Below are 15,502 nucleotides of genomic sequence, written 5' to 3'. Positions count from 1 at the left end.
GCAGTTTATTGCTTTCCGTTTTCCCTTTCTCCTGCCTGCTTGAAACAAGCTGACAAATGCAGCCTGTGTTTTCTTCAGAGCTAACGGGGAAATTGAGGGCTGAGGAAATAAGAAAACCGGTTTGAGAATCAAATAGTGCTTGAAGCGGCACGGCAGTTACCCAGCAGGAAGAATGCACTTCCCTAGTAAAGCACTTGCCTCTGGGATAAAAGCTTCCTGAAGAACAAGGTCTTTTGCATTTGCTGAGCTAGAACTGCCTCCGGTAAGTGTGCAGTGCGGTGCCTAGTGGACAGGAAAGTTGTGTTTTCTCTGAAGCCTGCTCTGGAGGCGACTGCTGCTGTCCTTGGGGCAGTGATGTACTGTGTGTCTTTTGCTTCCTGGCTATTCCTGCATGGGATGGGGAGAGTGCTAGTCAGGCAGCAAGTGGCAAGCTTCCTTTGAAGGACGCTTGCAGGTCAACTGAATGTAATTTGAGTTACGCAGTGTGTTTTGCACTGCAGTGGTTTTCATTCATGACTGTCCTTATCATCTGTACGAATAGAAAAAACAGTGTTTTCTACTGGCTCAAGTAACCAAAGGCTCCTGATGAGTTTTCTCCACCGAAGAGAATCCTGTTCTACACAGAGGTCTTTGTTCTGTCTGGGAACAGTGCACAGTGCAGTGTTTGCCTCCGGCACTGTGCGAGAGTGGCCTGAGTATCCCTAACGTTTTGCAGCCAACGAGAGGGAGATACTAAATTTCCATTCATCTGTTGCTTTGTTAAGTGATATTATGGGCTTGAGGCAGGTTTCCTGTGCTTTCTATTCACTAAAGAGTTGCTTATTGCCATTAGATATTTTGTGGATTTACTTACAACAGAAGATGGATCTGCATATTTACTGATTGCACTTCTCTCTGTTATCTTTGCGACAAAATATGCAGGGAATATTATGTGTGTTCTGCCTCCTAAAGTCAATGTGCTTTCTGCAGCTGCATAATTTAGACACAGTATGCGTTTGACTCGGAGGAACCAGTCCGCAAACCATGCTGTAGCTTGGGCAGATGGGCTAGGCAGGGGCAATAGGGAAGTCTGACAGTGTAGGATGAAGGGAAAAGTCAGTTCTTTCTCTCATATTGACCGTGCGCAGTACCGTTTACTCAAAATGGCTCAAGATGTTTAAGATCAATGCAGATTTCAGCACTGCTCTATGGAGCCATGACTTTATGACTGTTTGATTTGTTTCCATGTCCACAGCTTGGTTACTGGATAATAGATGAGAAGATCTGTCCTAGACACGGGGACACGTGGGACGCCCATTTTGAGCGGCTGAAAACAAATGCACTGTGTGGTGTTAGAGAAGAGGAGAAGGGGAACAGGGAATTCTCCTCCCTTCCTCAAGTTCCTGCTCAGGATGTGGTTATAATCGATCAGCCTTGGTCTGGCAGTGGTGGAAAAGGGACTCAGCGGAGAGAAAAGCAGGTCACGTTTTGGTGGAAGGATGAACATTGCCATACTCCCCACTGGCAAGAAGCTCCTGTGACAGTGGGTCTGAAAAGCACACTTTTCTAGTCTCTTGAGGCATCTTGTTTGCAGATACCAGCACTTTGGAAAAATGTCTTTTCCTCTAGTTTTGCTTTACTGCATCAGAAACTTGTCATGGAGTCAATAAGACCAAAGTATCTTTAGGCTCACAGGACTTGCCGAAGAAGAACAGACCCATGTTCAGACTGGTCCGGTCTTCTGTCTCCTCCGGTAGCTGGAATAAGCTTCCTCCAAAGAAGGCAGAAGCTGTACTGCATTTGCAGAGTGGCCTAACCTGAGGTCTAAATTGGTCTGAAATGCACTCAGAAGCAGATCTTCCATCTTTCTTCCTGTGTAGTTCATGCTCTTCCCAAATGACAGGTGCACCATGCAGAGGGAGGATGGTGATGCAAAATTATCCTAGATTTCCCTCTTTAATCCAGATTAAGCATCTTAAAAATCTGTAATGTTTTGAAACATTAGCTAGTGGTTTTGTTTGCCATAGTTTTAAGGCAAACAGGCTTAACATGGCATACCTTTAAGTATTTTTAAGTAGGATCAGATTTCCATAAGGTGTCTCAAACTGTGTACACCAAAATGGGATTTCTTAGAATAACCATTTACTTTGGGAAAGGAAGGCCTATCCCAAAGTTCCCAAACACCCTTACAGTCTCTTCCCAGTGCTGCTATGTGACATCAGCCCAGTGGCACCAGCTCTGGCACTGTGACCCGGATTCATCCTACCTAATTTTAGGTACAAGTCAGGAGCACAGTGTCTCCTGCAAAATCAGTAGAGAGAATTAGGCATTTCCTAGCTTAATCTGTCTCTTTGATGCCTCTCTCTTCAGCAGTGAAAGGAGGAAGCTGCTTACCTGTATGTCCACTTTTACACTGCCCCTAGGAGCCTGCACTTTGGTAAGATAAATGCAGACTTGCTTGTACAAAGGAGAAAGCTGACTACCAGATTTGGAAAGTGACTCTCAGGTCCAAGAGCATGACTTTGTATGCTTACAGGACCCAAAGTAGAATGGGGGCTGTAAACCTCTGCAGAGCTTTGGGAAGCGAAACAACCTTTCTGCCTGAAAATAGAGGTAAATCCAGATTCTGTTCTTAGGATGTGAAGCTAGCTAGGGGGGCTCATGAGAAGCCTCAAAGCCAGGAGGATGAGGTTTAAGGGTTGCAAAGCTTGTTTTAATTTTTAAGGAAAGTTTCTTTCTCTTATAAAGGACAGGAGGAGGAGGGATAAGGAAGTTCACAGGGGAAATATTAATTTTCAGTCTTCTACTAGCATGTGTTGAGAACACTGTGTGCTTACAGCAATGAATGTTCACAACAAGCTTCTCATTCTCATGAAGGGAGACAGAAATGTGCTGCAGATGGCACAGAAGTGGCTGTGGAAGAAAGCTGCCTAGAGGCAGCTGAACTCTGACAACAGCACAATTTGCAGGACTTTCAGGTTTTCTCATATTCAGGAGACTTTATATGTGTCTGCACTAATTTTACGTGCCTTTTAATAGCACTGTTTGTATTATACTGTTTGAAACTGGCCAAAATCGTTGCTGGCCCTTGAGCAGATAAAGAAACAGAATATACTGACTTGTAAAAAACAAGGCTGGCTGAGGGAACTTGTCCTAAACCAGAATTGCTCCAATCTGCTTTATTACTCCTTTTCCTTCCTCTTTCATTTCCTTTTCCAAAGTATAGCATTAAGTCTGCCTAGTGGCTAACAGGTCTATAAATCCTTCCCAAAGGAAAATAAGTCCTAAACCTCCCTCCGTACATCACAGCCAATTGATAATAGTTGTTGCTGTGGAGAAGTGTAGGATGATGCACTGCACGTTGCCTTAAACGTGCGCCAGTGTTGTCAGCCTAGTTAGGAGACACATTACTGCCCACTACTGTGGCTTGCGTTCCTGCCACCCATTCCTTGACGGGACGGGGGCACTTGAAGATGAGTTTGTGTACTGAACGGGATTTAATATTCAGACTCAAGATATCTGTTCTGTGGGCTTCGCATATGCAGCATTCCCATTTTTGAATTGCTTTTAGGGTTTTTTTCGATGTGTGAGGTTCAGTGCTGCAGTCGGGGTGCACACGTGGCTTAAGGAAGCCTGGGATCAGGTCTGACATATTCAATAACGACAGCAGTTCTCTGTCCCTTGTGCTGTGGGTCATCATTTACCCCTTGGCACTGGTAGGATCAGTGCAGCATCGCGTACAATGGATTGGGCATATTTTGGTGAAGTCATGCACAGCATATAAAGCTGCTTTGGACTGGGGTGCTTTTAATTTAATATTTTTCTGGCAGATTGGATCTGTGAAACTCAGCTGCATGCCATCTCTCTGTGCCCTTTTTCTCTCACACCCACCTTCATTTTTTCTGTTGTTTAGACTACAGACACCCCCCAAAAGACTGCAAGAACCTTGCTCAGTGGGAAAAATTAGTGCACATCAGGGCACTGATTCTGATCAGAGGATCTTACCACTGTCATTATTTTTCCTTCAGAAAGGCATTGTACACATTCCAGCAGGAATTGCTGTGATGTTATTTTTAATGTTTCCTATGGCATTTCTAATCCTGTAGGAAAGGAACTTTTCCCTCTTTCACATTCTTTGAAATGTTTGTTTTTTTCTCCCCTACTTGTCTTATTTTTTAAACAAAATTCTGCATGAAGAATGACAGTGAAGGATCAAATTAAAAGAACATGTCAGGTTGAAAGCAACTCAGAAGCGTCTACTCTGGCTGTCTCTGTCGGTACAGCTATTACTTTGTTTTTGTATGAATGCAGCAGGGTATTTTTAGCATTCCTCCAAAGTAGGCTGCTAGATTAGGTTACCTCAGCACTGCAGTCAGGCCTTTTACTCCTCGGTAGTCACTCTAGGAAATGCTTTACATCCTGCAAGTTCTGAGGTGAGTGAGCTTCAAGAGTTTAGGGAGCTTGTATTTATTTGACCGTGTCGTGCAGAACCCTTCCAAGCATTCACTGGGAAGAGGAAGCACTTCTGGTTGTCCTTGTTTGGTACAATTTGCCATCTCTCACTGCTAGTATGGCAGTGGCACTGATGTACCATGTAAGTACATTGTGAAATTAGTCCTGGCTTGGAGTGAATTCACACTAGAGATGAGTGATAGATGAGATGGTGCAGGAAAAAGAGGCATGGGGAGAGGACTTGCTCAACACCTCCCAACTGACTAGTGGCAGAACTAAGATCCCCTGAATTAAATCAACCACTGCAGACTCCCCACCCCAGTCCCTGACTTTCCAGATATTTTAGGCTGACCCATTCCCTTTGGTTTTGGCTGCTGTATGTCTACAAGGCACAGTGCAACGCTGCATAGAAAACCCTTTCATCCTTTCATATCAGTTCAGTTGCTATGGTCTCGCTTTTTCTTGCCTCCCCTTTCCTCCTCTCCCTTTCTCCCTGCGCTGCTTCTGAGGCAGGTCTCAGCCATTGCAACTGTGCAAGTAAAGGGGGGAAATGCTCCTGTTTTGGGAGCAGCCTGAGCAGGGGAGGGGGTGCACTGGGGCCCCTGCAGCTCACGGCTTCTCCCTTCACCTTTCCTGGTGGGCTCCATCTGTGCTTGCATTGCAAACCTTGCTGGGGAGTTTAAAAACGTTCTGCAAGTTTTATTGAAAGAAGCAGCCCCAGAACTTACTGAGATAAAATGAGATATTCTCCAAACCTTCTTCTGGAGTCAATATTGCCTCTCTCTGAGCCTCACAGCACTTTTGTGAGGCGACATAGCTAAACAGTATTATTATGTCCTGATTTTTCAGATGGACACACTTGAGGCTCAGAGTGTTTGGGCTGACATGTCCATGCTATTTCAGCAGACTCCTGGGCAGAGCTGGCTCTTCACAGAGAGGCCACTGCCGAGCGCCTTACAGAGTGCGAGGCCAGTCACACGGCTGAGCTGGGGCCCTAGTGCCCTGGTCTGGTCTGTGCTTTAACGACTGCTGGATGTATCTAGCTCTGCCGGGAAGCGTGAGTATCATTCGATTTCAGTAGTGCTAACGGTAGGGCTTAAGCTGCCTCATGTGGATCTTTGTTACTGTGGCACAGGAAAAGCATGACTTTCGAGCAAAACATGCCTTCAGTGCTTGTTTGGGTTTTGTTTTTTTTTTAGAGGTGACATCTGTTTTAATTAGTTACCAAACCTTTTCCTTATTAAATAGTTTTTAATTTTTTACGAAGGATCCCAATAGGATGCCAGCAGGGGCGGAGGGGAGTTACTGCTCTCCAAACGAGCCACCTAGCGTCAGTGGACATGGCTCAACTTCTCAGCAGTCTGAATCAGTGGTAAATGCTCTTAAGGTAACTCTCCTGCAGTACAGTACATGCAGAATGTCATGTATGTTACTCAACACATGTCTTATTGTCCTGAGAACATTCCTGTGCGTATCACTGGAATGTTATTGTCATGAATGGTATTGTTTTTTCTGTTTGTCACTCATTGCATCTGTGGACTGTGTGTTCTTTGGGGCAGGGACCAGATGTTCATTATGATGGGTGTAATGCCAGCTGTAGCTTTTCTCACAATTGCACATACTTTCTCTGAAGATGAGAAAGTGGTGTTTTTCTGTAGAAGCAAGTCTTTCTACTTCATTGGGATGCATGTTTGTTCTCCAGTGAAATATAATGGATTGCTGTAACCCATACAGAGAGAAGTACCTTAATGCAAAGATAAAGCCAATAGGCATAGTATATTCACAGAAGAAATACCAGAATTTTGGTCTGAAGATAATGCATAATGACCCCAAGGTCACTGTGGAAACTTTTGTGAGAGCAAACATGATTTATTCTGGAACTCAGGGTCGGACTGCAAAGACCTACATTGCATTGACAAACACCAATTGACACAAGCAGAGGGGCAACTTTTGCAACTGCTTACCTGTGGGAACAGTGGAACTGTTGTAATTAATGAAGCTAAAAAAGTTATTACGAGGTATTAATGGCATATCAGGGGACCTCAATCAACACCTGACTGAGTTCAAGTGTCCCACTAGCAGTGTGTGCATCAGCTATGTCTGTGCTCCTCTGGGATGGTTAGAAGCTTATGGAGACCTGAGCAGAGAACAGGTACTCTGTATTCCTGTCTCCTGATGCTGACTCTAACATGACTATTTTCTGGTGCTTTGCGCAAGCCACTCTCTCCTATACTTTATTCATTAAGTAAACTGGTTTAAAATGCACTCCGTTAAATGTCTCCCCACCTGTGGAGATATCATAGGGATGCACTGGCTACTTGGAGGGCCTAGGTTGGCACTCCTTCCTCCAGGCAGAACTGAAAGGGACTTTTGTAGGTGCTCTGTGTTTGTGAGATACTTCTTGCAGATGCGCAGGGCACTGTAACAGCTCAGTGGTACAGTTGGCTTGCCTAGACATCTTAGTTTGTTTGGAGGGTGAGTATCTTCCACGTGGTGACATTGACTGGGTGACATTGACTTCTCCTCCACGAAGCCTGAGGAAATGGGTTTACGCAAGTGAAATGTGCAGAAATTACAGCAATCAGATCCCTTCCTGTAACATAAAACCGGGTGCAGGGCTTCACTGCAGCCACCTTGTGTCTGTATGACCTGTGTGAGCCGCAGCGGCAGAGTGCATGAACCCTCTCTCTCTGCACGTAATTGCAGGTCCCCTCTCTAAGCACCTCACCTGACCCAGGCAGCATTGACTCCTGGCCACCTGCGAGTGTGCTGCTGTCACAGATCTCCTATGGGAGAGGTGTAATAAACCAGCTTAGGAGTACATGTTTCAGCAGCGCTCAAGGTCCTGTGTGCACCTTCTATATATTTCACCTGCTGTTGCCTAGAAAATAAAACTATGCCAAGTAATTTAATCAAGAGATCACATGTGTTTACCAAATAAGCCTTTTGTGGCTCTCTCAAAATACCTATTGAAAAAGACACTCTATTAAATGGAACAATTAGCAATATGCTTTTGACAACCTGTATAAGTGGATATTTGAACAGTGGCTAAATACTCACCTTCATAGCTGGAATGGATTGATAAGATATACACAGAATTTAGTTCAATATGATGTGAAGTCATAGCTTTTAGTTTGCTAGGAGGTATTGCAGCAGGCAGAGAGATAAGCAATACTTATATTCTAAATGGAAAGTGAGCTGTCAGCAAACAGACTGCCCAGACATTCCCTTCTTCAGCCAAAGAGAAGATGCTCCTGTTTCCCGGACTGAAATACGATGAGTTGGAGCCTGCCTTTCTGGTGAATGCAGAACTCCCCCTTACACCACTTCACAGAATCAGATGCATGTGGAAGAACAGGCTGTGTGCAGAGCCCAAGTCAGAAGTCTGCTTTTCTTTAGAAATTTGGCATCCTAGAATTCCTGCAAAGGAGGGAGATCCTTTGTTACAAAAACTCAGTGCAATTCCCTTATGCACAGCAAGAAATCTAAAGAGCAGGAATGCAATGGAAAGGATCAGATCCATAAGAAAACAGAAGGGGTTCATTGCTAAAAGTCATGCTGTCTTTTTGCTGACTAGTAAGGAGTCTTAAAAAAAAAAGGCAGGTGAAATCTCTCACTGGTGAAGATGGGCAAAAGAAAGAGTTGCATGATGCAGTGAGTCTGATACAGACTCTTTCCTGTCCTGATCTGCCGTGCAGAGTGGCCAAAAGAAGGAATTGCCGTGTGTGCCCCCCCATGCCTGGGACTTGGTATTCTTCCCCACTCTGCCAGTGGTTATGGGATTATTCCCTGTGCAAAAGTGAAACAACAAGGTCACCCGGGGATATAGAAGTAGTCATTCCATATTGCAGGACATGGCTTCTTCCTTTTGCAAAAGAGTTGTATGTGACCAAATGGCATGTTTGCACAGAGAGAGGTGCATGTTCCACATAGGTTTGCTTTGGGGACCAGACTTTATATTTATGGAAAGATAGTAGTTATCTAGTCTGACTGCCTGAATAACTAAGGACAAAGACTCACCCAGGATTCTTGCATCAGGTTTGCCTATCCTCAGTCCAGGATATAACCTAATGGAAACTCTACTGTGCCATCTACAAATTAAAGTGAGATATGCTTTAATCAGAAAGGGTCTGAGGCTCAGTATAGGAGCTGCTGCATAAAAGTAAATGTTCTGTGATACCCAGGAGGTCAGGCAAGAAGATTTAATGATCCTGCCTGCCCTGAAATCTTAAGTACTGTAATCTGTCTCATTAAATCCAGTGGTTCAATTACATATGCATGCCCTTACTCAGAAAAGACCTGTGAAAGGTTAAATATATTACTGTTCTTATTTGTGGTTGAAAAACAAATTCCATTTGTAAAATAAAATTTCCTTTTTTTTTAAAACATACCCTTGTCTTGGAAGCTCAGGAAAATATGAATCAGCAGGCTGTTAAAGACTCTCACCTCTACCTTAGTGAGACAGAAAAAGCTATGGCTGAAGAAATGCACAGTGTAAGTTTAAGGTGTTTAATTTTGTATTCCATATTGAGCCTGAAACCACCTGAAGATGCAAAGTACTGTTTTGTTTAAATGCTGACAGTTAATATGCCCTTGAAGTATGGAAGTTAAGTCAGTTACTGTTTCCATAATGCAATTACTGTTTTTTATTATGAACGTCAAAATTTTAACATGTGGGTCAGTGTTGATCAGAAAATTCTATGTGTGATAATATGCATATCTGGGATAAAATACTGTGTGAACCAGCTAACTTGAATTTTATCCCTGATAAGAATAAAATTTGACAAGAATGGTAAAGTCTGGCAGTCTCAGTTTCCCCATTTGTATAATAGCATCTACGTATTTTCTTACCTATAGCATTGCTTTGCATTGTATGGATAAAAAGCAGTTTCTAACTAATAAATATTTAATAGCAATCCATAAAATTTCTCAGGATTTAAGTAGTGCCACTTCTAAAATGCTAGTTTACTATATTTGACACTATCAATTCATTTTTGTAAATCCCAAATATATACTTGTCTTCTGCCTTGTCTCTTTTTTTCTCCCCAGTCATTCAAAGTTCTGCCACTGGCATTGAAATGCTACCTCTTCTGATTTCCGTGATCTGTGTCCGATTTGACTATTGCTATATTATTATACTTTTAAAATAATTGGCTATTTCTTTCCTGGTTTTACTTTTTCTTACATTCACCTAGTCCATATTAAAAGTACAGTGGATTTGTGATGAACTAATTATAATTTTTCTTTTCTTTTGCATTCCCCATGCATTTTCTTCATTTTTGTAGCTTACTATTTTGTTCCAGCTTTATGTACAGCAGGGTTTTTTTTTCACATGAAACATTTGCCATGGCATCAGTTTGCCTTTGAAAAGAGCAGAATGACAACCAGTCTTGATTTTGGGTTCTTTAATTTTGGTGCATAGTTTTGATCGGTACTGAAATGCAATTTGGATGTATAACTCATGTTGTACGATATATGTTTATATATAAATGGGTGGGGGAATCTGTCACATCTCTCTCAGGATGTGTATATGGTAATTATGCCACTTCATCCCCAACCTATTTGGGAAGATTTTTGCTTTGTATTTATATACTTGCATTGTCTTAGGAGAAAACAGTCAGAATGTATCAGCAGGTTTAGAGAGAGCTTTTGATGTATTTAATTAGTGTCGAGGTAATTTCAAAGCACCAGAACTCTTGGAATCAGTATAGAGATGTGTTGTTCTTCGTTATTTTTTTCAGATTACCAGTAAGTTTTGTGCACAGGGCTGCAGCAAATTCAGCTGGACTGGCAACCTGGAAGCTCAAGGGAAGATGGGATTTGCCAGATATGCCATACGGGATTGTTGGGGGTAGCTGCAGAAAGAGGGGTTAGGGAGCCCAGAGATGTCGCTAAGTATGTTAAGATACAAATAGGAAGCACCACAGGCCTCAAATGCTACCACAGCCTGCAGGTGGTGCAGTTGCTCTCGTCTGCAGCTGGGGTGCAAGTTTTTCCCCTGGCTTACAGGGAAAATATTTCTCCATCCTTTCACTTCTGTATGTTGGACAAATGCTAGAAATGAATCTTCGTGACTGTATCATGACCTCATAGCTACCCTTTATTCAGTCAAACTTTCCCGTGAAATCTTGAGTGAAGTCTTTGGTATGCGGCTTTTTACTCTGTCATAACTATTTACGACACATTCAGGAATGCTTTAAGTTTTACATTTTCTCTTGAGTGCTTGTAAACACAGAGCAATTCCATTAGTGTCAGTTGCAACAAATCAGCGTTGAACTAGCGAACTGAGAAGAAAACAATCTTTTATATGCAAATACAAAATGCACATGTGATGCATCGGGCCAAATAAATGCATGCGCACAAGGCAGCAATATGTGCAGTTATCATGACTATGCAAAGAACTGTACATATGCCAGCACAAAAGGAGAGTTTGGTGACCAGTCTGCAGATATTTAATCCCTATCAGCCTGTATTTCTGAAAAGGAGACAAATGAAATTACTGTGACGCCTTCGAGACCCACCTCTCCGCTGCGTTGTGTGCATAAACAAAGGCGGCCGCTGATCAAGGTTACTAAGGTGGCTGTGTGATTCATGCTTTGAGTTTATCATATTATTTATTGTTGAAAGCATCACTGTCTGCTGATTGTTACCACCCTAGGACTGCCATCGATCTGGAAATCTGAGCTCTCAGAAACACTGAATGTTGCAATTCTTGTAGACAAAATATGAGCTGCAGCGTGGGCTGACGCCATGACTGCAAGCACAGCCCGTGCACCATGCACCCTTCTCAGCTGAAGGACGCGATGCAGTAACACACAGGATGGTGCTGAAACTGGATTTTACCTCAGTTTCCCACCCGTAAAAATGGGATGAATATTCTTTTTCACCTCCACCTTGTCAGTTCTGTTTAGGATGTAGGCTTTTCAGGGCTGTCTTCTTGTATGTGTTTGTCCCTTCTCGTCAACCAGCGGTCGTTTGTTCAGCTGGAAATAAGGGTCTTTGAAAAGTGTCACCTTTCAGTTTATTACAGTGTCGGCATTAACTGCTAGGTAAATATTATCTAATGTTCATTGACCAGAAAAATTGTTGAAAGGCATTTCTGTACAATGTGCCTTTTCACAAAAGCTGTCTAAGAGACCTTACTTTTTGATAATAATAAGTTAATAACATCAGCAACAAAATATTGGAAGGAAACATCTATGTCGTCAGATCTAGCCCTCCACCATTTCTGATGACTCAGTGATAGCTGGTTCAGGAGGTTTCACTGAAAAACCATTTTTCATGCATTTGCCACTTCATGGTATTTTATAATGTTCTACAGCAAACAGCTAAAGCACAGGCATATTTTTATTGGTTTGTTTTCTGGCATTGCTGTGATGATAACTTATCAGGAGTTATTTAGTTATTCACTCCACCTTTTTACCTTCAAATTATGGGTGATTTCAGGGTGCAAGATTCTGATCATATGGAAATTTTGCAGGGAATCGATTTTGGGTGAGGCCCATCCAGTAGCCCTGAAGACAGCTCCTTTCAAAGCTTTGCGCTTTAATTTGTTCAGCCCTGGTTAATAAGACTGTAGTCTTATTGCTTCCAGTCTTGGAGTGTTTCTGTTTTCCATACTTTCCATGTTTGCCTACTGTAGGCAGTATCAAAATACAAGTAGTAAATAAGAACAGTGGAAAACAGTTTCTGCCTTTCTCTACAGTTGTACCACTGTCGCTCCAGAGATTGAGTGGTTTAGTAGTAGTTATACCTTAATTGACTGCTAGTTGATTATTATTAAGTAGAAAGAATCTGAAATTCTAATCCACAATACGGTGGTGATCCATGAATCTGTTTCTGGTGGCTCCTAGAATAGAGGCCTTGGTAATATGGCACAGACAACTGATTCTCCTGTTTCTAAATGGTCAATCTTTTTTATAAGCCATTCTACAACACTTTCCTAAATTCTTTTTGCTGTTATTTTTCTGTGTTTTGAATTCCATAATTGTGACATGGATGTTTTGCAATCATGAATGGGAGTAGATGTGAGTATGAGGAAAGAAATCTTTTCAGTATGTAGTCCGCATTACAAAAAAAGTTTGAGAACTTTTACCATATTGCATCTGGTTCGACAAAACACACAAGCATGTATAGAACAGTAACTGTATGCACAATTCTACTGATATCAAGGATGAATAAAAGAAATTAAAGCAAATACTTTTAACGCCTTACTTGATTTTAAGAGAACAAGTAAGTTCCTAGAAATGTACAGATGTGTGTGTGCCTTTAACATTAGAAATGTTTACGCTCCTCTGGACTGAGCTGTGCACTTCTGAAATTAGTTCTGCAAGAGATGTGGTTGGGGAAATATTTGAACAAAGAGTTTCAGTTGAGGCCTGTGAATGTCCTCAGTCTTGTATCTGAAGCATAAAATATCCTAGTGATGCACGTGCTAGTTCATTTGTCTCCATTTTTAATCATTTTTACTTAGAAGCATGTGCTTTCTGTGTTCAAAAGGAATGTTTTATCCTTTGAGAAATATTCTCTTTTCCTGTTTTGTGTCCCTGCCTCTTTGTCCGTACCTGTGCTGCATGGTATGCGTAAGGAACGTGTGGTGTTTCCAAATGCATGTATATGTGAGTACGAATGCATCTTAATTGTTGATAATGATGTCTCTTTCCGTCCCTGCCTTTAGGTTGTGTGGAGGAAACTTGGAGATGCTGCAGGGTCGTGCCCTGGAATTAGACAACATTTGTCAGGAAATCAATATAAAGGACCTATGTAAAAGGACCTGAGCAAGTCCTCTCTCTGAAGAGAAAGAGTTTGACCTGCCCGTGAGAGATAAGAAAGAAGTGACTATCCACAGTGACTTTCCATCTGACAACGGGTTGTCTATGTGCACTACGCGAGACTTTGTTGGGAACTAGGAGAGGTTTTGCACAGAGATCTTTCAGATGAGTTATGTTTTTCAGTGTCCCTCCTATACTGCTGTTTCAGTATACTGACGAGGGAAACGCTGCCAAGGCACTGTCATTTAAACATGCCGCATTTAGAAGCACTGAGATATTCCCACTCCTATCTAATAGATGATTGGGATTCTGCAGGAGTTACGCAAAATAAATTATTTTGGATAGCTACAGTACTGGTAAGTCCAAATGCATCTTCCATTAGATTTAACTAAAGTTTTTCACCAGACTGGAGAGACATTGATAAACTGTACCTTTGGTCTCCACAGTTTTGAGAAAGTCACTTACTTAGTAACTCACTCTTCAGTCTGTAAAGTATCAGTTAATGGTGCTTAGGCAATTTCCAGCTGAATTTTTTGTTTTATTAGAATATTTGCATTTTGAGGTGCTAAAAGACCATAAAGTCTCCTAACCAGCCAGTAGTGTAGCAGAACTACAGTATTTGTAGTAAAACATGATTTCTTTCTAAATGAAAGTGAAATTAGCTTTTTTTTCGATTCACTTTGACGCAAATCTTCTGAAGACATATATGATGTTCACAACCCTTTAATGAACAGAATACTTAGGTATCGCTATTAAAGGTCTCAAATCAGAATTTCCATCAGAGTTTTTTTCTGAAAGTATTTTCCAATTGTCAGGATGCTAATTTCTGCTGTTTAATTTAGAGACATACTGTTTTATTTAACAAGAGTCTGTAAGAATCTAAAAGATTGCACTGCGTTATGAAAAAAGCTTTTCTTGCTACTGTAGCGTTCTTTCAAAGAAAAAGGTTTTATTATACTCAGAGCATGTCTTTCATTATTATAAGACAAAAAGCTCTTGTTCAGATTGCCTGAGATTTGACCAGAAGGTGCCCTAGACGTGCTTAGTTTATTTTTTTCCTATGTGTATGATATTAGATGTGTGTATTGAATTGCAATGATAGATATTTTGTGTATATCTAAAAGCAATGATAGTTTCTTGTATGAATGTGCAACAGGCTTGTGACTGAATGCTGTTACTTAACTTTTTACCATAGCTGAGCATCAACAAATTAAATAAAAATAAAAAAATAGGAATGCAACAATTCCCAGGTTTCTGGTTTGTTCTTGATTACTAAGATTTGAGCCAAAGTCAGTATCCTCTGTTTTCTCTGAGCTTGTAACATGCTGTATTAGTGGACTATTTCTAGTGGAACGTAGCTCGGTTGCTGTACAATCTTTTGTTATATAATAGTACGATGTAAAATCTGATGTCTTCAGAAAAACACAAAGTGTTAATTTGCAGCAGTAATTATGTTGGATTCTGTTGTTGTTTTCACTTGGTACCATTTGATGTAAGGCCTCTGATCCAGCATTCCTTTCTCAGGCAAAACTCCTGTTCACTCCTTCTCCTTGAGTTAGAAATGCAGAATCTGGCCTTCTATTTTGAAACACTTCACTCTTAGAAAATTTCTTATATATAACCCTCCAAACAGTTGTCTGCTATCTTTACATGTTGTTTTCTCCCATACATATTGTTTGCATAGTTAAACTTAAATTGTTGTATTCCTATATATCTATATATATGTATGAAAAAAATGTAAAACATGTACTTGTGCCTGCAGTACATATGTGCAGGGGCTAATTTGAGGGACACTGGTCTTTTGACACTACACTTGTGTAAATTTTGATACTGTATTAAAACTATTTTTTTACAGTTCTGCATACAATTGGGTATCAAGTATCTGTGTTCATCTTAGCAACGGTAATAAATTATAGAATCTCAAAGTTGTTTGCTTTCCTTTAATGACAGAGGTCTTGAGGTACCAGCGTTCAAAGTCAGTTTGCTTTGAAGGAGCTGTCTGAGATTTTTCCTGCGCGGCTGTTAAATTTGCTGCATGTTTTGGAGTTTTGTTCGCCTCGTCTCCAGGTGTCTACAGAAACCCCAGAGCTCAACACTAGCTAACGGGAACGGAGCGTCTCGTCTCCTGCTGCCTCCTGTTTCTCCGCAGAGCCCGCCCGCTGCTCAAGGACACTGGCTGCTCGGTGGCGTGGCCGGTGCGTGCTGTGCACCGGTGGACAGCCGTCCCCGTGCTGGTGTAGCCGGGCCTGGCAGGGAGCAGCCTGGGCAGGGTGTTTTTAAGAAGGTATCGGTTGTGGTGA

General features: G+C 41.7%; 1 protein-coding gene across 11 annotated transcripts in view; it reads left to right on the top strand.

Annotated features, from left to right (window-relative positions):
• Positions 1-15,120, top strand: part of CCDC85A (coiled-coil domain containing 85A) — a 106,661-nt gene extending 91,541 nt beyond the window's left edge. For 2 of the 11 annotated variants that reach the window (XM_067292748.1, XM_067292747.1), the window contains exons 4-6: positions 5,699-5,818; positions 8,842-8,925; positions 13,109-15,120. In XM_067292748.1, the coding sequence (XP_067148849.1) occupies positions 5,699-5,818; positions 8,842-8,925; positions 13,109-13,198 (294 nt within the window). In that variant the 3' untranslated portion in view covers positions 13,199-15,120. Of the gene's footprint in view, positions 1-5,698; positions 5,819-8,836; positions 8,926-13,108 lie in introns of those variants that run through there. The other 9 variants (XM_067292750.1, XM_067292749.1, XM_067292753.1 and 6 more) reach the window with 8 other exon arrangements.
• The last annotated feature ends 382 nt before the right edge of the window (positions 15,121-15,502 follow it).

This window comes from Apteryx mantelli, chromosome 3 (assembly GCF_036417845.1).
Source record: "Apteryx mantelli isolate bAptMan1 chromosome 3, bAptMan1.hap1, whole genome shotgun sequence".
In the NCBI taxonomy this organism is placed as follows: Eukaryota; Metazoa; Chordata; class Aves; order Apterygiformes; family Apterygidae; genus Apteryx; species Apteryx mantelli.
The sequence above is the reverse complement of the archived record's forward strand: the minus strand, read 5'-3'. Positions and strand labels throughout refer to the sequence as shown.